Genomic DNA, 24,597 nt, shown 5'->3' on the forward strand with positions numbered 1-24,597 from the left:
CAATGTTCAATACCTTCTTATTCTCTGTGTTCTAGTGTTTTATTTTTTTCAAATTAGCTGAGCAATTGCAAATGAAAAAGAGATTTCATTGAAGAATGAAATAAAGGGAGCCAAAATTAGGCTTTATGCCTTCCATTTTTTTGCAGAGAACCAATGGTAACTCTTCTATCTGAGAATCCAATAACTCTTCTAGGCCACAGAGCTACATTTTGGCAGTAAGGGCCATTCCCCCCCCCCCCCCCCCAATTTTAAAAACCAACAGAGATATAGACTTGAGTTACAATTTAGGCCCAAGAAAAATTAAACCTTCCCCCCACCCCCCCCCACACCCCCACCCTGCGGATCTCCAAACTCTTGGCCCCTTTAACCAAAAAAAATTCCTAAATAACACCACAACCAAACCAAATAAAAAGAGAGATCAGCCCAAACAATTTAGTGTATGTGAATACCAGGAATTTCTTCTCTCTTCCTCCATACCCATTTATGTATGTAGTTTATCTCTTGGAATCTCCCTCCATACCCATTTATGTTATTTGTGTCCCTGTGTGTGGCTGTATTGTTTTTTTTTTTTTTCTTTTTTTCTTTTGAAATATGTTGCCAAATTGTGAAGTGTCGAGTGTGTGTGAGTGTGAAAAATTATAACTTATAAAGAGAATAGATAGAATGAGTAATTGCTAAAAAGTTACTTAGTAAAGTTAAAGAAACTTATCAAAACAGAAGAAGTAAAGTTAAAGAAAAATAATAATTGTACAGTTAGTAAAAACATTTGGTTGGCTAATGGGTTGTTGAGGGAAATGCATTAGCTATAAGTTTCAGTTTCATGCTTTGCGTTTCATGGACGAAGTCCTCATATTTTCACATCTGAGATTTACATATATAACATATATCACTGTCAAGAGTTAATATCTTATTATTTAGATATTCCAATGGAAGGCGGGGATAAGAGATTAGAAACTTGAGAAAACAAAGATTGGGTTTGTAAATAAATTTATAAATTGAAAACCAATAAATTATGAATTGATAAGTAATAAATTTATAATTAATTTATTATTCATATTGTCCATATTCTTGTATTCGTCTTTATTTAGTAATAATAATTAGTCTTTTTTTCTTATATAAAAATAATAAAAAAAATAAATAAATAAACAAACAAAAATTGGTCATTTTGTAAGATTCAATCTTAGAAGACTTTTGCCCCCCCCCCCCCTTAACTTGAAGCTCTGGCTTCGTCCTTGTTTCTGGCAAAAGAAAAAAAAAAGATTAACAATTCAGAAAGATGGCAATTGGAAATTTGAGAGGATACAAACGATGTCAACAAATGCAAGTCGTTGTTGGGTAATCTGTTAGGTTATAAGTTTAAGTAAGAAGTGTATTAGTAATAGGAGTGTTGACCAAAAGGCATAATTGTGTATTATCAAAACAAGTTGTAATTTTGCTTTAAACCAAATCTCCATTGAAACTACTAAATTCTAACAAAAAAAATGTGAATTTTGAAAATTTTATCCATAGCAATCTCTGATCTCGCTTCCAACATCTTATGGGATCTCTAACAATTTCGCTTGTTTGATGGTGGCAGTAGTCTAGTGGTATTTCTCTCTATTTTCTCTCTGCATCTCACTGAATATGGAACCTCTGTTCTCTCTCTAAGTATATTGTTTGTTTATATTGTTTTGTTTGTGTTTTATTAATATTGAAAAGGTTTAAAACCAAACGGTAGTTCCTTTTCTTCAAACAGTATTTTAACAGGTATTTTAACCATGTGTTTAATTGGATTATGGAATACGTGTCTTATTAGGAAAAACTATTAAAACAGTGTTTTAACGTTGTCAAAAGAGTATATCCTTTCGCCTTTTAACTTAAATTGGTCACAAACTCACGCAATGTGTGGGAATACATAATTACTTTGTAATTTTGATATAAGTATAATTTATTCTCCTAAATTTGTTGAAAATAATTTGCTCTACCAAAAAATTAAGAGAAATGTTATGTCAACAATAATTTCACAACAAATCATACGTAACAGGTAGTTATTGGTTGGCAAAAAAGTAATTTTAGTAATAGGTTTAAATTATAACTAATAACAACTTACCAACTATGAGTTCTTGTGAAAACGTTGTATACATAGCAGTACTTCTCAAAAATTAAACAATTTCGAAAATTATTTTTCATCTCAATATCTCTACAAATACAAATATATCATTTTATTATTTTTGGGTGTATTTGATTGATATTTATCCATTTTTTAGGTGATTCATATTCCTCTAAATTATGTTATAGTGCGTTATGTTTTCCTAATTTGGGTTTTTAGTTTTAGATTTTGGATTATGCTATTTTTTTCAACAACTTGATTTTTCTTTTTAGACTTTTCTCCTCTTGAATATCTAGAATACAACTAAACTTTATAACTAAGTATTTGCTCAAACAAAAATTAAATCAAAACAATAAGAAGGAGAGAGAGGACTTGTGATAGAAAATTCAGTTCAATTCAACTGGTCTTCTTCATATTTTATCCAAGCATACATCTTCGTGGAATTTCTCACATCCAATTGGTCTTTGTGGGTTTTGAGACTTTGTCCAAACTTGGATAATCTTTCACCCTAGTCCTTTTTTTTTTTTTTTTGGGTTGGACCTTATATAGTTTTATACATGTCCTTTGATTTAATTTTCTTTCCATTGACATCAAATTATACAATTTTGGCAAAAGTCTTATAGTAAAGGCATCCCATAATAATATCTAAATTTGTTACAATACCAAAAAAAAAAGTAACATATCTTGTACTAAGTTATGCATCTACATTCATGTCACGACTAATATGTACGTACAAAAGAACTAATTTATACTACGCATATACAAAGAAAATTATTTATCCATAATGGTGAATGCATCACACAGATGCACATAAGAGATATCCCATCAGTAGAAAAAAAAAACTCATCCATGACTAACAACCACATAAACTATAGTAGTAAGACCCCATTGCGATTCTTTTAACTTATTCTTCACCATGGCTTTGAGATTTTTTTGGTTGGTTTATGGGAACCAATGTTGTTGGCACCTGAGATCTCTGATGGCACATCACTAACAAAATTAATTTGGAAAACTTGAAGTATATGGGGGAGAACAGAAAGAAAAAAAAATCACTTTAGAGAGACTTTCCAAATTTGATGGAGAGAGGTAAAGCAATTGCAAATATATATATATATATATATATATATATATATATATATAGAGAGAGAGAGAGAGAGAGAGAGAGAGAGAGAGAGAGAGAGAGAGAGAGAGAGAAACTAGTAGGTTTTTTTTTGGCGTAAATGCACTTTTAGTCCCTACATTTTGACCCGATTTCTATTTTGATCCCTACATTTTATTTTTACCACTTTTAGTCCCTAAACCAATTAACGCGTGACATTTAAGTCCTTGCCGTCACTCAACTAACTAAAAAGCTGACATGGCTGACAGAGGAATTAAAATATTATAAAAATGTCACATCACCCATGCCACGTCAGCATACAAATTTAAAAAATTAATTTATTAATGTTAACTAAATAAAAAATTAAAAACAGAATTAAAAACTCAAATTCACATGAATTAAGATCTAAAAGTTTATTGAACAAGAACATCAAGAACTCCAACCCAAATCTAAAAGTTTCTTTCTCTCTCTCTCTGTCTCTTCTTTCTCTCTCAATTTGGACTCACAGGTAAGCAAAAAATACAAATTCATAAGTCCCACTCTCTCGTGCAAACCACTCTCAATCTCACTCCTCATCACCTTTCTTCCTTTGTTTAACCTCACAAACTGCCTATCTTCCTTCACCAGTGTCTCATTCAAGTCCTCACTTCCGGCGAACAATACAGAAGGGCATCTCTGAATGACATCGTTCTATGCCTTGATCCGAACCAGACCATCGACGACAACTTCCTCAACGCCAAGGTAACCTGGACCAATTCCAATGGCGCCGTTTCTGGGTATGGAGCAGATCTAATGGCGTCGTTTCTGGATTTGGAGCAAATCTGCCTTGACCCGAACCAGACCATCTACACTCGCCTCCCTCCCAAGGAAGATTTCTCAGTCCCTTCTCTTAATCTCTCCTCCGTAGTCAAGCACACTGACTCCGCCTTGCCAAAAATCCAAACTGAATTCTCAATTTGATTAGCGAAGATGAATAAGCAGATCTGGGTAATTTAGGGACTAAATTACTGGGTTCTTCTGGGTAATTTGAATAGCTAAGATTGTGTTTTTCTGGGTTTTTTTCTAGTTTGAATTTTTGTGTTTGATTTTTCCGACGAAATCAAACAGCTAAAGCCTCGAGATTTGAAGCTGTACATCAACATCAAGGACCAGCACGGCAACGGACAGTGGAGATCTGTTCCTTTGTATTTGAGCTAAATTTTTTGGGTTTTATTTTTTTTTGTGTTTGTTTCCTAAGAAAATATAGGTTTATGGGTTTGTTGGAGATTGGTTTTTTTTACTGGGTTTATGGGTTTGATTTGCTAGTTGATTAGTTATTCAATTATGGACTTTGTGAAAATCATGTGGATTAGTGATTTGCTGGAGAATTTGGTTTTGAATGGATGTTTGTTGTTGTTTTTTTTTTTTTTTTTAAATTTCTGGGTTGGGGTTCTTGATGTTCTTGTTCAATAAACTTTTAGATCTGAATTCATGTGAATTTTAGTTTTTAATTCTGTTTTTTATTTTTTATTTAGTTAAAATTAATAAATTAATTTTTAAATTTGTATGCTGACGTGGCATGGGTGATGTGGCATTTTTTATAATATTTTAATTCTTCCGTCAGCCACGTCAGCATTTTCTGTTAGTTGGGTGACGGCAAGGACTTAATGTCACGCGTTAATTGGTTTAGGGACTAGAAGTGGTAAAAATAAAATGTAGGGACTAAAATAGAAATCAGGTCAAAATATAAGGACTAAAAGTGCATTTACGCCTTTTTTTTTTTTGGAATTTTAATAGAGTGGCAATTGAACAGTTTTTTATAACTGCTTGATTGGGGAGAGTAAGAGTCATAGAGTTGAAGGAAGTTTGAATTATCAGATTGGGTTTGATGAAATAGTAAATGGAAAGTTGAAAAGTTAGGAAACGTTAATTAAGAGTTGGTGATTTTTTTAGGGATAATTACACTTTACCCACTTGTGGTTTGCCTCTAATTCGATCTGCCTACCTGGGGTTTCATTTTTGACACTTTACCCACCTGAAGTTACTTCTGTTTATGCTATGTAACCCACCTCTGTTAAAAAAGAAGGGTAAATAAGTGTTTTTACTCTCATTTTATATCACTCTCCTCCCAAAACAAGAAAAACAAAAAAAAAACAAAACAAAAGAAAAACATGATTAAAATATGATATTAGTTTCTCACCATTCACAAACATGAAGAACATACACAAACATGAAGAACATGCATCCAGAAAACTAATACAAATCAAATCAAGCAATACCATCAAACATAAATTTATCAAAATACAACCCCAAAATAAAGCACAACATTTGATCCCAGGCATATATACAATCCCAGGAAATTAAGAACAAATGAATTCAAACTCAGACGTATATTTGAAACCCCAATTTCAAATCCAGACATATATTTCAGGACTTCTCAAACCCAGAAAAATTAAACTCAAATCAACCACTCCACAGATCTCAATCCCAAGACCCACGGCGATCTACTACCCACGGCCCCACGAACCCAAGTCCACCTATAGCACCACGACCCCATGCTGATGTCCACCGTGACAACCCAAAATCTCAGATCGACCACCACCAAAACCCAAATCGCAACCTACAAGTCACACTCCTCAAAACCCAGACCCAAATCAGTGATGCTCCTCCTCCTCCACAAATCAAAACCCAAACCCATAGATTGGCTTCGCCGGTGACGGATCGGAGATGTTGGAGGTGGGTATGGCTTTGCTGGCGTGAGGGAGATTTTTGCCTTGGTGGATCGGGTACATGCAGAGCTTAAAGTGGGTGGAGGTGAGAGAAGAGAAGAGAAGAAAATGGAGAAAACTCACCAGACTGGCGTCGAAGTGTGGGGTGGGGCTACGTCTCTTTGTCATCGGTGTGTGGGGGTGGAGCTGAGGTGAGCTTAAGGATGAGTTTCGAGGTGTGTGAGGAGTGTGTGAGGAGTGACCAATCCGGAAATCTATTGAAGGTAAAATGGAAATGGAAATTCAAGTGGGTGTCATTGTAGCATCTAATTTCTTGTTTGATTCAAGTGAGAGTGCATGGGAGAGGGGTGTTTGATCTGATTTCTTGTTTGATTTTTTGAGGAAACTTGTTAGAGTAACGGAAAAATTAGAACTGGGTTACAAAGTATAAACCGAAGTAACCTCAGGTGGGTAAAGTGTCAAAAATGAAATCACAGGTAGGCAAATCGAATTAGAGACAAACCACAGGTGGGTAAAGTATAATTTTTTTTTTTATGTGATTGGGAAAATGTTAATTTGCAAAAGGAAGAAAAGAAAAAGAAGAAAAGAAAGTTGGTGGGACCAATGACTGGGCTACTGATGTGGCAGCACAACCTTAATTGTAGGGCAAAACTTTTGATTTTATATATAGTATTAGATTAGATTAGATTAGATATTGATTAATTGAGTTTAATCTTCCCTTTTTTTTTTAACTCCCACAATATACATTAGTAAAAGAGCAAAGTTGCATATACAGTCTTTTTAATGATAATTTATTGCTTATATCAATCTTACAAATAAAATAATAGTTTCATTACTAATAGTATGTTTACTTATGTAGATACTGATAGTATATATAGATATAAAATATGATTATTGATTTCAAGCCTATAGCAACATGTTTAAGCAAAGGTGCAAACCAGTCTTAAATTGCATGAAGAATACTTTCAGGCCCAATAGGGCAAATGGGAACAAAGTTTGAATGGGCAATGAGCTCATGGGTAGGGACACTATTCTGAAGAGAAGACCACAAAAAAGTGCTTGTTTATCGAATTGATAATGATTTTTCCATGAGGAAACTTTTCTTGAAGGGTTAATGCCTAGTGCAATTTTGTGGGCCGATTTGAGACCAAAAAAAAAAATCACCCCTCAATCAGGAAAATCACCTCCGATCCACTGGAAAACCTTGGAATTGGAATAGCAAATAAAGGAAGCAGACTTGATACTACTGGTAAATAAATAATGCACATGCAAGATGTGATCGGGTTAAACAGGGATCTGGTAGAGGCTTCAGTTTTGTCCGAGTCTACAGCTACAAGCCTACCAGGCCAGATTTATCCCTCTTACATTGAGATTGATACATTCACCTGCTCTATTGACTATTGTTGTCAGAAGTATATGGTACTAATGTTCCATTAACAAGCTTTTTTTTTTCTTTTTTCTTTTTCTTTTTTTTTTGCATTATTGCCCTGCATGTACTAATCAATTTAGAGCATCTGTATCAGTAGAAGTATAATTTCTGTCCATTTTCTAAATTAAAAAAAAATGTTTTTTTTTCTATTTTACACACTTACTTTTACAAAACACTCATATCAGTTTGTTTATTCTACATATTTATTCAATAAAATATTCATTCTTGACTCAATATCCAACTACCATCAACGATTAAACAAAGAAAAAAAAGAGCAACGGCGATCATCAACCCAGCCTCCATCATCAACCCACCCAACCACCATCATCAACTACTCATCAAAATCCCAGAACCACTAATCAAAATCATCAAAACCACAAATCCAAAACCCACTAATCAAAATCATCAAAACCACTGATCAAAACCATAAAAACCCACTAATCAAAATCCCAAAACCATCAAACAAAGAAAAAAGATAGCAGTGTGATCGGCGAGGCAGCAACGATCAGCGTGAGCAGCAGCGAGTGAGGTAATCGGTGGTGGCACGGCTGTGGTGAGACTCGAAAGAGCAGTGGAGATCAGTGGAGGAAAAGAGAGCATGAGGTAAGAGTCAAACCAGAAAGAAAAAGAGAGAGTGAAGTGGAGAGAAAAAAAAATAGTAAAATATTAAATGCAAGCAATGATGTGGGTGGTTTTTGGTTAAAATGTGTAAAACTAAGCACTTTTTTATTTTGCAAACTTTTACAACCACTATCATGTTTGCTCTTACAAGTTTTAATATCTTATCAGTAGTAGATGTGGCTGTTAGAATATAGTAGGATATTTTATATTGGGATATTCTCATAAGTGAAAACACCATGCTTTTGGAGAATACCACTAACTATTGATTTTGTAACATCATCAACTATTGTGATTTTAGAGTTATCTTAATAAGTCTCATGTATTCTTTTATATATATATATATCCTACATTGGATTTTTTGTAATACATAATTCAATACAACAAAATGTAACTATTTGGGATCATTATGCTATGGAGCCATTAGGTCAAATTAATTTAAAGGCTTAGCTTACCTTCAGTACTTTTTTAACTGGATATGCCATTTTGTTTTAAATATACAATGGCAAGTGAAAGTAAATTTTAATCTCCATATTTTATTTAGTTTGTGGATGATGTGACAGTTTCTCATTAAAATAAAAGGAGATTCCAGTTAAAAAAGTATTAGAGGTAAGCCAAACTCTTAATTTAAGTATCTTGCTTCCACTTTCTCTATTTACACATCTTTTTATTTTTCTTATTTATATTTTAACAGTAGCAACTAAAATAAAACTTTTAAGCAACATGATCAATATATAAATATAGGACTCTTATAGGTTAATTTACATTGTACTTGCAATATAAATTTATATATTGTAGACACATAAAATGTGTACAATGTTGTACACTACACATTTGCAAAAAAAAAAAAAAAAAATGTACAATATTATACACTTTTTGCAAGTGTAAACTAAGAATTATCAATAAATATAAACTCTCAAATTAATAAATACCACCTTACAATATCCAAATAGAGCAATGTAGTTAGCTTATCCGTTTCCCTATAGTGTTAGTGGATTAGTTTCGTTCTCAAACTCTGGCGAGTTGAAGGTTATTGCCTTATTGGCTAAAAACCATGTAAATTATTTTTTGGCATATGTTTGGTATCTTATATACAAATCTTTTTTCCTACTTTTTGTGTTACACTTTGTCTTCTATTTGTGATTTTGATGAAAAGGACTGGTATAACAATTGCAAGACAAATTCGCTGCCATTTATCTCATCCATGTTAAAAGCTTTGAGTGAGGTTCACATGAATGCTATGAAACCCTTTTATCTCATCCATGTTAAAAGTTTTTCCTTCTTCAAGACCTTATCCTATCCCATCTCCCTCCCCAGTCCAGCCCCACGAGATAAGGTCCTCCCATTTAAATCCTCACCTCCACAATGAAGTAAAACCTTATCCACCCAAACAACCAAACATTCAAAGGCACATGCTTGCAATAAAGTAAATGAATAAATGGAAATCAAATGCATTAAAGTTTAACTCAAACTGTTCCTACATGGACATTATATAAACAAGCTCAATGAATAGGAATAGCAAATGTTTTTCTATCTCGTCTCTTGATAAAAGTCACACAGAAAGTGAAAATTTCCTTAGTGTCAAACACCCAGCAATATTCTAGTAGAACTTAGAACTTCAAATCAAAGCACCATCACCTCTCAGTTTACCAAAAGGAGCTATTCTTGCGAGAAAAAAAATAATAATAATAATAATCTACTATCTATTCTCTCTCCTACACATCAATTCTATATATTGCCAAAGGACATTCACATGTCTTTGTTTCTTGTGAAAAAGATAAACTTCTTTTTGCTTACAGTAAGATCTCCACTAACTGCTTCCTCTCATTATCCACTCATCTTCAACTATGTGATAACGCTTTGAAAGCTATTCACAGCAAAACAACTATTCATAAACAAAGCCTATGTTGATTTGGAACTCTTTGTCTCCAAAGTTTACCATGAATCCCATGATTTTCTTTGTCATTTCGTCTTTGTTTTTTAATTCACTCTTTCTGGAAGCCGAGCCAGCAAAAACAAATTCCCAGATCATTGTAATGGGTTTCGTTTATTGTGACATCTGCTCCAACAACAGCTTCACCAGGCACAGCTACTTCCTACCAGGTTACAACTAATTACGTGTTTCATTGAACATTAATTTTGTGCATACTTTATTTGTAAAGATAATAAGCTTATAAATTTTTATGGTGCTGCTTGTTTCACCAGGTGCAGAAGTTAAAATAGATTGCATGTTCAAAGCTATCTCCAGGAAAACGATAGAAGAGATATCAGTCTCAGTGAATAGAACTACAGACAAATTTGGAATTTACAGGTTGCAAATACCATCAGTTGATGGAATTAAATGTGCAGAAGATTCAGCAGTGGTATCTTCTTGCCAAGCAAGCTTAATGTGGAGTACATCTTCTTCATGCAATATTCCTGGCTACAAGACTACCTCAGATGAAATAACAATCAAATCAAGACAAGCCAATCTCTGCATCTACAGCCTGAATGCAATGAATTTTAGACCACCCAAAAGAGAGGTCACCTTATGTGGAAACTAAAAAAGGAGTTCTGAATGCTCTTTCCTCCTTGCTTCTTCCACATGGTTTTTCTTTGCTTCCTTTATATGTTTCCTTTATAATACATCCAACCTCATCCTCCAGACGCCATAATGGCTCTTTTTATTCCCATGTACACAGAATCCAAGAATCCCACCCTTGGATACTCATTCCATCTCATCATTGAGATAAAAGTCTCATATTTTCTTTACTGCAATACTTATTGCTTGTTTGAGTTTATACTTAGTTTCCAGAATGCTTGTAAAGTTTGGGTGAAAGAAGAAAATTGATTTGCCACTGTTTATTGTATTACGTCCTTATTACAGTGTACGAGTTGTATACAAAGTATCTCTAATGACATTATGGACAGAAAGCATCTATCTTTTCTTTTCCTTTTTCCTTTTAATCTGATTTCAGTATTATTAGACACTTGTGTGGCACACAAGTGTGTGATAAGTTTTACCCATATTGAATAACAAAGGAAATAAGATGCCATACAAAAGAGACCTGGGCCATTCACATCTCAGACCGAATTGCGCCAGGGCAAATCTGGAAAGTCCAAGATGTTTAAAGGCCTGGATTTGGAAGAATCAAAAGCCCAATGGGCAATGTCATGACTCCTGAGATACAAAATTAGCTTCTCCCTTTACAATAGATACTTCCAGGAAGCCAGAAATTAAAGTTCCAAATGTTAATAGTCTTGTAACACAACCAGCATCTTTTCATGTTTTTAACATAAATATTCAAATTCAAATCTTCTCTCTTTCAACTATATATTATTAAAAAAAAATTATATATATATATAATCGAAATATTTAATTTTTGTTAACCTCTTCATAGCTTGCTACATCATTATTAATATTTTTAAACAAAACTATATCTATATTTATAAAAATATATAATATAAAACAAACACTTAGTTCTACAATACTCTCCCACCGTCTCTAGACTCCTTATACTCTCTCTATTAAAATAATAATAATAATAAAAACCTAACGCAAGTTAGACTTCTAGCCAAATACAATAACATTCTCCCACGGTACATATTCTCTCCCATTTAAGAAAACTACTTTTACGCTTCCAATACCACTTTACTGTACCGTCTCTTGCATTGATTTTGATAGTCCTATCTAAGTCAAGGGTTGTATGATTAGTCCAAAGACCTACGTCACTATGTGAGGCAGTGAGTGTTTGTTCTTGCTTTTCTGTAAGCTTTTGATGAACTTTATTAATTTTATTTCCCAATTGATTAAATTTATTGGCAGCTATATAATTCGCAACTATGCACTGTGAGTCACAGACTGTGTTGCGTGTTTACTTTCGGCTCACAGGGAATGTGCTAATATTCAATGAACTCTTTTTTGGGTTTTCCACAAGTTACACATGCTGGGCTGTACATGTTGGGTTCTATTCTACTACGTACAATTTGCTACAAATTTGAGGTGGCTATAATTTCAAATTTTCAGCGCCCATCTTTTCAACACTTTATAAATTTTATTCACACATCCTTCGTGTAATAGTCACTCCATAAGTATAAGTGTTTATAGGGTGTGGGGGTAAGGGACGAAATTCAAGTCTCCAGGAAGAAGTTTCACACACTGTACATAACACCACTAAGGCATAAAAGAATGCATAAGTGGTTAAATCTAGACTCTACACGTGGAGCCGCTATGAGATAAGGGAAAGCCGTTGATGATTAAGAGACTTTGTCTTGATCAGTGCCAAAGACATGACTGCCTTGGGAAGAAAGTGAGATTTACACCTGACACGGTACTTAAGCATTACCAAAAAGAGACACAGTGACTTTTCAGAACTGAAGACTATGAGAACATCCCTTATTGGTTGAATACATAGTGAGTCACCTTGGGGACACGTGTACCAATCACAGTATTCCTAATGTCTCTCTTGATGACCAAGACTTGTCTTCCAAACAGTGGTAAGGCTACCTAATTACAGGTCCTAATGCCACGTTGGCGCAATCCTTATCCCTTAGTCAGCAGATAACTTCACAGCTGTAAAAAGATCTTGAGAAAGAGAATATGATAACTTAATACCTGTCCTTGTACTCAGCCATGTTCGTTAGAGTATAAAAAGAACATGCAACTGAACTTCTAGGACAAGAACCTAACTAGATATTTTTTTAAATGAAAGTGGAGAGTTGGTAGGAAGAAAATGGCAACTTCATTGTAAACTAACTTCTTTCTGATACATAATACAAGCTCAGCCGAGCAAGAATGTTGTGTTCTTGCTCAAATCGTAGTTTTTTATCCCTTCTCTAGGGTTTTCCACGTACATTTTGTGTTGTTTGGATAATAAGTTTCTTCTCCTCCTCTAAATGTGCATCTTTTTTATGTCCTACTATCACTTTCTTTATTTCTTGAATGTCATTTCAAAACTTGAATCTTATCAAGCTTTCTCATGTAAATGTACTGTTAGATAACTTATTTCACTCTCATAAATAAGTTCAAATCTAACTTACACGTACATACACATATACACTTAGATTAGGTTAGAGTATAATTTTTGTAGGGTCAATGGGCCCGTAATCTATGTTGGGCTGGTCCAAGGGTACTTGTAAAGCTAAAAGCCCAACCCAAAAGTGTTAATTGGCCCGAGGATAAGGAATGCCCGTTTATGAGACAATGTCGGAAGAGGAAGAAGTTATGGTTGGGTAAGACATTCCAAAGTATGATGTTCGAGGATGGAAATGTTCTCGGTTAGCTATAGCCGAGGATGGAAATATTCTCGGCTACCTGTAGCCGAGGTGGGAAAGGGTGATCTGGCGGTTCAAGGGTGTTACCCCTGAAAATCCAAAGCATAAAGATGAAAATAGTGAGGGTAAGAAATGAGAAGGTAAGATGCGAAATATCTAGGATAAAGCTGCTACCACCGCATTGAAGGCTCTGCAACTACTTCTCTGGCCACATTAATGAGGAAGTGATGCCTGAACGTTATAATTCAATCTTCCATCTACCGCCAAAGACTTGAGGGGAAAAGGTGATGGGACAAGTATCCAAATGAAGACTTTGATCCACACGTGGAAGAATAAGAGAAGGAAAAAGATGATATAAAAGGGGGATGAAGGACAGAAAGAAGAAAAGAACAATCTTACCTTGTATTGAGCACTGAACAGTAATACAAATGGTCCTCGGCATTTGTTTGAAGAAGTTTTGTGTTATGATGCATGAGTGTAGCAATTGAGCCTAACATTTACGTTATCCAATATTCATAAACCTAGATTCGTAGCCCACTCTCTTTACATTTTATTGTTTTGGGCTTCTTGGGCCAGTTCCCTCCGTATTATTGGGTCCTGGTGCAATTAGTGTCCTTACAATTGGCACCATCTATGGGAATCTTGTGTTTTAGGAGAGGTAGCGTGATGGCAGGTTCAGGTCCACACCATGCAGAGTCTTTGGGGTCCCAACATGAAGACCACTTTCAACATCTTAAGCGGGAAAGAGACAGAGAGGGAAGTGTGCACACAGGGCATACTGCCAGGAATCGTTCGAGGGGTGGAAGTAGAATACTCCATGAAGATGATGCTAAAGCCATGTAGAGGGAGATTGACCATCTGAAGAGGAAGTTGCGTCGCGCGAGAAGGGAATGAACACCCTCTTTTTCTGACCCTTCTTCTGATGGGGATGACTCCTAAGGTAGTAGTTATAGGCCCAGGTCCAGGACTCCTCCTAGTGAATCTTTTTCATATGAGAAGGGGGATCTTCATGGTTGGACGAAAAAGAAGTCTTCTTCCAGGGGCTTGGGAAACGATGCTATGGGAAAGGCGCTGTACCAACTTTCTAAATCACCTTTCACACGTAGGGTAGAGGAAGGAAAACTTCCTCCTCGCTTCACCTAACCAAACGTCACCATTTATAATGGCCGAACAGACCTTGTGGAGCATGTGAGCCATTTTAATCAACGTATGGCGGTCCACTCTAAGAATGAAACCTTAATGTGCAAGGTTTTCCCCTCTAACTTGGGACCTGTTGCCATGAGGTGGTTTAATGGCTTGAGGGCAAATTCTATTGATTCCTATATGGAACTCACCATGGCATTTGGGTCTCATTTTTTTACCTGCAGTAGGGTTCCTCGGCCTCTAAATTCGTTATTGTCCATGGCCATGAGGGAAGGGGAGACCCTAAAAACATACTCGGATAGATACTGGGAGATGTTCAATGAGATTGATAGTGATTTTGATGAAGTGGCAATCAACTTCAAGGTTGGTCTTCCAACTGAGCACGACTTAAGGAAATCTTTGACCAAGAAGCCAGTAAAGAGTGTATGCTGGATCATGGATCGTATTGATGAGTACAAGAGGGTTGAAGAGGATCAACAACAGAGTAAAGGAAAGGCAAAGGTTATCCCTCAGGAGAGGAGGGATTTTAGGTCGGAAAGATACAATAATAAGTGGTCTCAAAGAGAGTTTAACGGGCAATCTGGTTCAGCCCCTTCTCAAACAGTGAATACGGTGTTTCGTGAACCTGTTGAGTAGGTGTTGGAGAAAATTCGTCATGAACCATACTTTAGGTGGCCCAATAAGATGGCAGGGGACCCTATGAAACGTAATCAGAATCTTCACTGTGACTATCACCAAGAGAAAGGTCATACCACTGAGAATTGTAGGACCCTGTGGAGTTATTTGGATCAATTGGTTAAATAGGGAAAATGGAGACAGTTTGTGAATCAGTCCAATAGGCAGGGAAATCACGCTGGCTCAGTAAGTCAAGGCAGTAATACTTTAAGGCCTCCTCTGGGTACAATAAATGTTATTTTCACTGCACCAAGTAGGACTGGTTCTTGCCCTACCAAGGTGTTGTCAATATCACAATTCCTCGCCAAGGAGAATAACTCCGAGCCGAAGAGGGTTAGGGGAAATTCTCCACCTATTTTAGGTTTCTCTGAAGAAGACAAAGTGGGAACTATCCAACCGCATGACGATACATTGGTAATTACGCTGAGGATTGGGGGCTATGATGTGAAAAAAGTAATGGTTGACTAAGGAAGTGGGGCTGACATTATGTACCCTGACTTATTTAAGGGGCTCAAATTGAAGCTTGAGGACCTTACAGCTTACGATTCGCCATTGATAAGCTTCGAAGGGAAAACTGTTATTCCAAAAGGGCAGATTCGGTTACCCGTGCAGTCAGGTCTAGTAGTTGTAAACGTAGATTTCATTGTAGTAGACGCTTATTCTCCCTACATAGCTATTGTGGCAAGGCCTTGGTTGCATGCCCTAGGTGCTGTCTCCTCAACTCTGCACGTCAAGGTGAAGTTTCCGTTTGGAGAACAGATCGAAGAAATTGTTGGGAGCCAATTTGCGGCTAAACAATGTATAACAGCTGCAGTTATACACCAGACCGAGCAAGAGTCGTCAGCCTCGGCAGGGGGAAGCTCATAGCAATTAATGTCATCAGCCACACCAAAGGTGGCCGAGGTAGAGGAGCCTGCATGTGAGGAGTTGGAGAAAATTCTTATTGACACTGATGTTGAAAAATTCTTCCAAGTGGGAATTCAATTGCCACCTCAGGAAAAGGAGGAGCTGGTCAGGTTTTTGAGAAAGAACGTGGATGTATTTGCATGGAATGCTTATGAAGCCCCAGGGGTTGATCCGAATTTCATTTTCCATCATTTGAATATTAATCCAACTGTGGTGCCGAGAAGGCAACCACCTTGGCGCTCATCTAAGGAACATGCTGAGGTTGTTAAGGAAGAGGTACTTAAACTAAAGCAAGCGGGTGCTATCAAAGAAGTGTTCTATCCTAAGTGGTTGGCACATACAGTGGTTGTGAAAAAAAAGAATGGGAAGTGGAGAGTATGCGTGTATTTCACGGATCTGAATAAGGCTTGCCCTAAAGATTCATTCACAATGCCTCGCATAGATCAGCTGGTAGATGCTACTGTTGGGCATCCTCGGAAGAGTTTTTTGGACGCTTTTCAAGGCTATCACCAAATACCCTTGGCGTTAGAGGATCAGGAGAAAACAGCATTTGTCACTCCTACATGGAATTATCATTATAAGGTGATGTCTTTTGGTCTGAAAAATGCAGGGGCTACCTATCAGAGGATAATAACCAGGATGTTTGAACCCCAATTGGGAAAAACAATTGAAGTATACGTGGATGACATGGTGGTAAAGAGTAAAACAGTTTCTGCACATATATCAGACTTGAATGATACTTTTCAAACGTTAAGAAGGTACAGGTTACGTCTTAATGCTTCTAAGTGTTCTTTTGGAGTAGGATCTGGTAAGTTCTTGGGTTATATGGTAACTCAAAGGGGAATTGAAGTCAATCCCGCTCAGGTCAAAGCAATCAATAGCCTACAACCACCTTGAAATCCAAAGGAAGTGCAAAGACTGACAGGGATGACTGCTGCCCTCAACCATTTCATTTCACGATCCGCAGACAGGTGCAGACCTTTCTTCCAATTGTTCAACAAGTGGAAAGGATTTGAATGGACTGAGGAGTGTGCGGTCACATTTCAACAACTTAAGGAATATCTTTCCCGCCCACCCATTATGTCTAGGCCAAAGATTGATGAAGTTCTGTTCGCGTACATTGCTGTAGCTGATCATGTTGTTAGCCTGGTTTTGATACGAGTTGATGATAATATCCAAAAACCAATATATCATGTGAAAAAATCTTTACATGAGGCCGAGGTACGTTACCTACCGTTGGAAAAAGCAATCCTAGCCCCGGTGCATGCTACACGTAAACTCCCCCATTATTTTCAATCTCATATGATGGTGGTCCTAACTCAACTTTCTCTTAAATCTGTACTTCGAAGTGCTGATTACACGAGTAAAATCACTAAATAGGGTACCATCTTAGGGGTTTTTTTATGTCAGATATATGCCTCGCACCTCTGTGAAGGGTCAAGTGCTAGCGAATTTGGTAGCAGAATTTGCCGAGCCTTCCATAGAAGAGAATATTAAGAGATTAGGCATGAATGAAAAATCAGTTGGCATGGTCGTGTGCAAGAAGCCTTTGGTGTGGAAAGTTTATGTTGATGGGGCAGCAAATCAGAGAGGATCTGGCGTGGGGCTAGTAGTGGTGACCCCTGAAGGACTAACCCTAGAAAAATCACTAAGACTGGGGTTCTCGGCTACTAATAATAAGGCTGAGTATGAAGCTTTGGTGGTAGGAATGGATATGGTCTAGAAAATGGGCGGAAAGGCAGTACAAATGTTCTCAGATTCACAATTAGTTGTAGGCCAGGTGGAAGGAAAGTTGGAAGCTAGAGATCCGAGAATGCAGGAATACCTAACCCAAGTCAGGTATTTACAATCCAAATTCAAATCTTTTACTTTGTCACATGTATCCAGAAATGGAAACACCCATGCGGATTCTTTAGCCATTCTCGCCACATCCTCGGCGCAAGGTTTGCCTCGAGTTATTCTCATTGAAGATCTATGTAAGCCAACCAGAAGCAATGGTAATCACGTTCAAGTTCATCAAGTTAGAGTAGGACCTAGCTGGATGGACCATATAGTGTCCTTTCTTAAGGATGATGTATTGCCAAAAGAGAAAGCTGAGGTAGATAAAGTGCATAGGAAAGCACCTCGGTTTTGGCTGTCCGAGGATCAAAAACTATACAAGCGTTCTTTTTCAGGACCATACTTATTGTGCATACATCCTGATGCAACGGAATTGCTGTTGGAAGAGTTGCACGAGGTGATTTATGGAAGTCACACGGGAGGACGATCTTTAGCTCACAAAGCCTTTACGCAGGGGTATTGGTGGCCTAATATGCAACGAGAAGCTCAGAGTTATGCAAGGAAGTGTGACCAGTGTCAGAGGTTAGCTCCTAACATTCATCAGTCAGGAGGTGTTCTTAATCCTCTGACAAGTCCTTGGCCTTTTGCACAGTGGGGCTTGGACATTATGGGACCTTTCCCAAAGGCATCAGGGAATAGGAGGTGGCTGCTTGTTGGAACAGATTATTTCACTAAGTGGGTGGAGGCAGAGCCATTATCTAACATTAAGGATGTTGACGCAAAGAGGTTTGTTTGGAAGAATATCATTACTCGGTTTGGAATTCCTCACACTCTCATCTCAGATAATGGTTTGCAATTTGACAGTAAAGCTTTCAGAAGGTATTGTTGTGATCTGGGCATCACTAACTGGTATTCTACACCAGCTTATCCCCAAGGAAATGGGTAAGCTAAAGCAGTTAACAAAATTAAGTCAGTGAACTCAAGAAAAGGCTAGATGATGCCAAGGGTAGGTGGGTGGAAGAGTTGCCGCACGTTTGGTGGATGTATCGAACTACGCCTCGAAAATCCACTAGAGAGACACTATTCTCTATAACTTATGGAGCCGAGGTTGTGATCCCTTTGGAAACTAGGTTTCCGACGATGAGAACGAGCTCTTTTACCTCCAGCAACAATGACAGTTTACTAGAAAAAAGCCTAGACCTGGTTGAAGAACGGCGAGAGATTGCTATGGTCCAGTTGGCTTATTATCAACAAAAACTCAAACAGGGATACGATTCTCACGTAAAGTCAAGGTCACTTGCCCCTGGAGATTTAGTGTTAAGGAAAGTCTTGGGAACTGCCAAAAACCCAGCATGGGGAAAACTGGGCCCTAACTGGGAAGGACCCTATCGTATTACTTCAGTAGTTGGTATAGGGGCATATTATCTTGTAGATCTGGATGAAAAAATTGTACAACATCCCTGGAATGTAAGTAACCTACGAAGGTACTACTATTAATGAAAGGCACTTCTGCCATTTTTGTTCTGTTAATCTTGTCTTACACTCATTATTATGTTCACTTTTCTACGTATCAAACAGAAACTTGGTCATGTTCGGATCCTCAGATCACATACCTTGTGGAAATTGATATCTTTGTTGATGTTAATCAGAACCTTAGTTACGTCTGGTCCTCAGATCATCTACTTTGGGAAAATTAACATTTCAATTCATTTTTCTAAGTATCGAACAGAAACTTGATCATGTTTGGATCCTCGAATCACATACATTGTGGAAATTGATATCTTTGTTGATGTTAAACGGAACTTTAGTTACGTCTGGTCCTCGGATCATCTACTTTGGGAAAATTAACATTTCAATTCATTTTTCTAAGTATCGAACAGAAGCTTGGTCATGTTCGGATCCTCGAATCACATACCTTGTGAAAATTGATATCTTTGTTGATGTTAAATAGAACCTTAGTTACGTCTGGTCCTCAGATCATCTACTTTGGGAAAATTAACATTTCAATTCATTTTTCTAAGTATCGAACAGAAACTTGGTCATGTTCGGATCCTCTGACCACATACCTTGTGGAAATTGATATCTTTGATGATGTTAAACAGAACCTTAGTCACGTCTGGTCCTCGGATCATCTACTTTGGGAAATTAACATTTAAATTCATTTTTCTATGTATCAAATAGAAACTTGGTCATGTTTGGATCCTCGGATCACATACCTTGTGAAAATTGATATCTTTATAAATGCTAAACAGAACCTTAGTTACGCCTAATCCTTGGATCATTTATCTTGGAGAAATAAACATATCGGTTTTAGTGTTAAGGTAAAACTTGATTATACTTGTATCCTTAAACCACATACCTTGTTGAAACTAATACTTCGTCATGTATGGACTATAGAAATTAAGTTGTTCTTGCTCCTTACATCAGTGTTCCCTATTCCTTTGTTTGTTGCACATTGATGTTTGATTAAACTGTGGATAAATCCCAGTTGTACCTATTCCATGCACAATTTAGTTTTTTTTTTATGGATTAGAACGTAAGTGTATTAATTTGTTTATCAAGTTTGAGAATTCCTAAATCAGAAGTGAATGGAAATCATGAGCATCACTTAAAGCATTTGTAAGTATAATGACCTTGATTAATTGTCCATGTTGTATTCATTGAACGGTTTATGCCTATTTCTATCTTTTGATTAATTAGCGTGAGAAAAACAGTCTATTGCTCTATTATGATACACAAATGCTAAGAAGAATGACATATTTGTAGTAAATACAGTTCAAGCTTGTGGAATAAATAACTTGCTCTTTTCATTAATAGAAGTTGTTATAAATACATTCACAAGCAAATTGTTGAATTACATCAACCAAAAACAAATAGAAATGCAACTCAAAAGAAAAGGAGTGATCATGGCTTTGGTTTGGTCTTCAATGGGTCTTGAGGAGCAATAGGAGGTGCAATCTGGGCCGAGGATTCAGCGATAATTCCTTTGCCTTTGGGGTCTCCCTCTATAGTTATAGGCATAGTCGCCAAGACGATCTCCAGCGTTTCACTGGTCTTTTTGGCTTGGGGAAGTTCCTTAGGCTCATTGGGAGGCTACGTAATTTCTTGTGCTACCCCTTCTGTCGAACTAGCTTGCTTTGAAAGTTGGGGTTTAGTGGAAGTGGGATCCTCGGCGGCATCACTTGATTTTATCTCTGCTTCAGGAAGGCCAGCACCATCCTTGGCTATAATAGAAGTATTGACCCGGATGGCCAGGGGAATGTAGGCATTTTCTACCTTCCAAAGGGGGGAGGAAGTATCAACCCCAGCTTGGGATAATGCCTCCTTCCACACTTCAAGGCAGTAATCCCTACATACCTCCGGCACTTGAGCTTTAAAGTTTTCGGTGGTTTCAGCCACGCCTACTTCATAGCCATCTTGCTCCGCCTGGTCTATTGCCTTCTCAGCCTCCTCTTTCGCTTTGGCAATAGCCTCTTCTTTGGCTTTGAGGGCCTCTTCCTTCGCCTTCTCGGATTCCTTCAAATCCTTCTTAAGGCCTTCAATCAGCTTCTTAGCCGCAGCAAAGTTTTCATCCGCCTACCTAAGCTTCAATCTCTGGTCCTCGGCTTGCTTTACAGTGGTTCTTAAAGAAGACTCCAAGCCAAAGTTTTCACTTACAGCTTTGCTTAAGCTAGCCGCGACCTCTTGCAACTTCTTCTCCTTCAGTTCAAGGATTCTCTGGGCATTGTCGAGCTTCAATTCTTCAGCCATAAAGGCATTGTAAATATTGGCAGCGATTTCCTTTACCCTGTGAGCAAATTGAACAGCCTACATATAGGGTGCGGTGAAATAAGTGAGAAGCAAATGGATGTAAACAAAACCAAAACAAAAAAGTATTTAATTAATGTCCTTACCATAGCAAGTTCCTTCTTCAATGTCATGAAGACATTTTGATCTCTCATCCTTCTGAGCTCACCCATATCCTCGAGTAGTAGCAAAGCTTGCTCCAATGCATCTGCTATGCACGCAGCAGTCCCTTCATCGAAATTCCTGATGGATGCGTCAGCAGTGACTGCGTGATCGTCCATAGTCATTTAGGGAGCCCAGATTGGGGCTCGTACAACGGTCTGAGACTCGATCCGTTTGTCTGATCTTATTTGTATTGTACGAGCTTGTTTCCCTCCTTTTTCAGGCTCTATGTCTTTGGGAAGGGACTTTTTTCCTCCCTCAATTACATCCTTCCCTTTATGGTGATCCCTTTTTCTTTTATGGTCGGTTTGGTCCGGACTTTGAGATTGGGTTGGCGGAGGAGGAAGGAGCTTGGTTTGAAGACCTTTCTCAGCACCCTTATCTTTGGATTTCGTTAGGGGTACCTTAGGGGGGAGCTCCTGAATCCCTACTTGAGCCTCCAATACATCTTTAAGGCTTTGTTTTGGTTTGCGTTGAATGCCCATAATATCAGGTTGTTGGGGGATATCTTGTGGGGTTTAGGAAGATTTGTCGAGGCTAGCACTTTGGTCTTCAGGAGTAGGGGGGAGGTTAAAAGCTTCAAACTCGTCTTCAGAGTTTGAGACCTCAATGATTTCTTCTTCTTCCTCCTTTATGATAGGCTGCGAAGAAGATCATTCGCCCACTGTAGGTTGTGTCGAAGGAGAAGTAAGGGGAACACCTTCTAGTATAAACTGTGGTGATTGGGTGGTGATAGTGTCTTGTGGAATGGGAGTGCTCTTAGGCAAGAGAAAACCTTCAACCGCAACGCTAATCCGACGTAGCCGAGGATCTTTTGCCTTGATTACACACTTCGATGCCTGAAAAGCTGTGAAAATTGGATTGTAGCCGAGGATCAAGTGGGCTGCTCGGAGTTGATTATCTGAGTGCACAAACACCTCAGCCTTCAAAATTCTGTTTAGGCGTGCGAAGTCAACAAGGTGATCGTGGCGAGCAGTTGCGTGTGGGTCTGCACAATTGTTGCAAAGAAGAACAAAGTTAGAATAAAAACAAAACTTAGTATTACAAAGTATCATTTCAAATAGGTTTCTAAGACTCACCTGGTTTCCCCTCCCTTGTCAGACAGGGGACACTGTCGTGCCAATCCCCATATATTATTAAGAAATCTTTATTCAGGCCTTTATTGGAGTGAGGGAGGCACTGGATTAACCTAACCTCTGGCCACCTAGATTTTAGGTAATACCCTTGTCCCGTTAAGTGGTGGAGGTTATAAACCCAATTTACATCGTGGTGGGTGAGTCCTAAGCCCATCTTTTCATTTAGGGCATCTACAGAACCTAGAATCCTAAACATATTCGGGGCGCATTGTGTAGGAGCTAACCTAACCGCTCTCAAGTAATCCCTAGTAACCGTCCCCATTGGGATTTTCATCCCTCCTTCTATGAAAGCTATCATGGGGATTACAACTTCTCCAGTTTCTCTCTTGGTGTGCCATTCTCCTTCCTTACAGTATTTGACAGACACACCTTGTGGAATTCTATAGGTTATCTTAAACTATTCTATTTTCTCAGCACTGTCCACTAAAGATGCAAATCTACCCATTTTCTTAGAGTTGGGAGTGGATGTGGTGCGAAGATTAAGAAAACAAAGATAGCTGAGGATAAAGAAACGCAGAGTAATAGAAGAGGAAAAAGAAAAATAACGAAAAAAAGGAATTTGAGAGAACTTACTTTGGAGTGATAAAGTCACCTCGGCTTGGTTCTCAGGTAATGTGAGGATGCGTGTGGAGTGCAAGGATAGGTAAAGTCGTTGTACGAACTTAGTAATGGATAGGAGGGGGTGAATTGATGATATTTATATCAATGAGGTTATAAAAGCGGGAAGTTTCCCACCTGTGTCCCTATGCAAGCCTCAACCGTTGGATGGGCATCGTGTGGTAGAACGTTTGGAAGGAGCAGCCACCAAATATTAATTAGGACATGCCTCGTATACCGAAACGCCAAAAGCATGCCACGAGAAGTTCAGAAACATCATCCCAGCAATGGAAGCGCGTGACAAATAGGGGTTACTGGGAATCTATGTCGAGATCCTCATTCCTCCCAGGAAAGCAGAAATAAAGATACGATGGGCTATTGTAGGGTCAATGGGCCTGTAATCTATGTTGGGCTGGTCCAAGGGTACTCGTAAAGTTAAAAGCCCAACCCAAAAGTGTTAATTGGCCCGAGGATAAGGAATGCCCGTTTATGAGACAATGTGGGAAGAGGAAGAAGTTATGGTTGGGTAAGACATTCCAAAGTATGATGTCCGAGGATGGAAATATTCTCGGTTACCTATAGCCGAGGATGGAAATATTCTCGGCTACCTGTAGCCGAGGTGGGAAAGGGTGATCTGGCGGTTCAAGGGTGTTACCCCTGAAAATCCAGAGCATAAAGATGAAAATAGTGAGGGTAAGAGATGAGAAGGTAAGATGCGAAATATCTAGGATAAAGCTACTACTACCGCATTGAAGGCTCTACAACTACTTCTCTGGCCGCATTAATGAGGAAGTGATGCCTGAACGTTATAATTCAATCTTCCATCTACCGCCAAAGACTTGAGGGGAAAAGGTGATGGGACAAGTATCCAAATGAAGACTTTGATCCACATGTGGAAGAAGAAGAGAAGGAAAAAGATGATATAAAAGGGGGATGAAGGACAGAAAGAAGAAAAGAACGATCTTACCTTGTATTGAGCACTGAACAGTAATACAAATGGTCCTCGGCATTTGTCTGAAGAAGTTTTGTGTTATGATGCATGAGTGTAGCAATTGAGCCTAACATTTACGTTATCCAATATTTATAAACCTAGATTCGTAGCCCACTCTCTTTACATTTTATTGTTTTGGGCTTCTTGGGCCGGTTCCCTCCGTATTATTGGGTCCTGGTGCAATTAGTGTCCTTACAATTTCTATTTTGTATAAAAAAAAATTATT

At 37.9% G+C, this 24,597-nt stretch overlaps 2 protein-coding genes across 2 annotated transcripts; both read left to right on the forward strand.

Annotated features, from left to right (window-relative positions):
• Nucleotides 1-9,701: 9,701 nt before the first annotated feature.
• Nucleotides 9,702-10,856, forward strand: LOC142625090 (uncharacterized). Its single transcript, XM_075798799.1, has 2 exons — nucleotides 9,702-10,046; nucleotides 10,149-10,856. The coding sequence occupies exons 1-2, from the start codon at nucleotides 9,848-9,850 to the stop codon at nucleotides 10,484-10,486; spliced, it is 537 nt and encodes a 178-aa protein (XP_075654914.1). The 5' UTR covers nucleotides 9,702-9,847; the 3' UTR covers nucleotides 10,487-10,856.
• Nucleotides 10,857-16,847: 5,991 nt separating this feature from the next.
• LOC142631725 (uncharacterized) lies at nucleotides 16,848-17,643 on the forward strand. Its single transcript, XM_075806017.1, has 2 exons — nucleotides 16,848-17,141; nucleotides 17,356-17,643. Exons 1-2 carry the CDS (start codon nucleotides 16,848-16,850, stop codon nucleotides 17,641-17,643), a joined length of 582 nt encoding a protein of 193 aa, XP_075662132.1.
• The last annotated feature ends 6,954 nt before the right edge of the window (nucleotides 17,644-24,597 follow it).

This window comes from Castanea sativa, chromosome 1 (assembly GCF_040712315.1).
Source record: "Castanea sativa cultivar Marrone di Chiusa Pesio chromosome 1, ASM4071231v1".
NCBI lineage: Eukaryota > Viridiplantae > Streptophyta > Magnoliopsida > Fagales > Fagaceae > Castanea > Castanea sativa.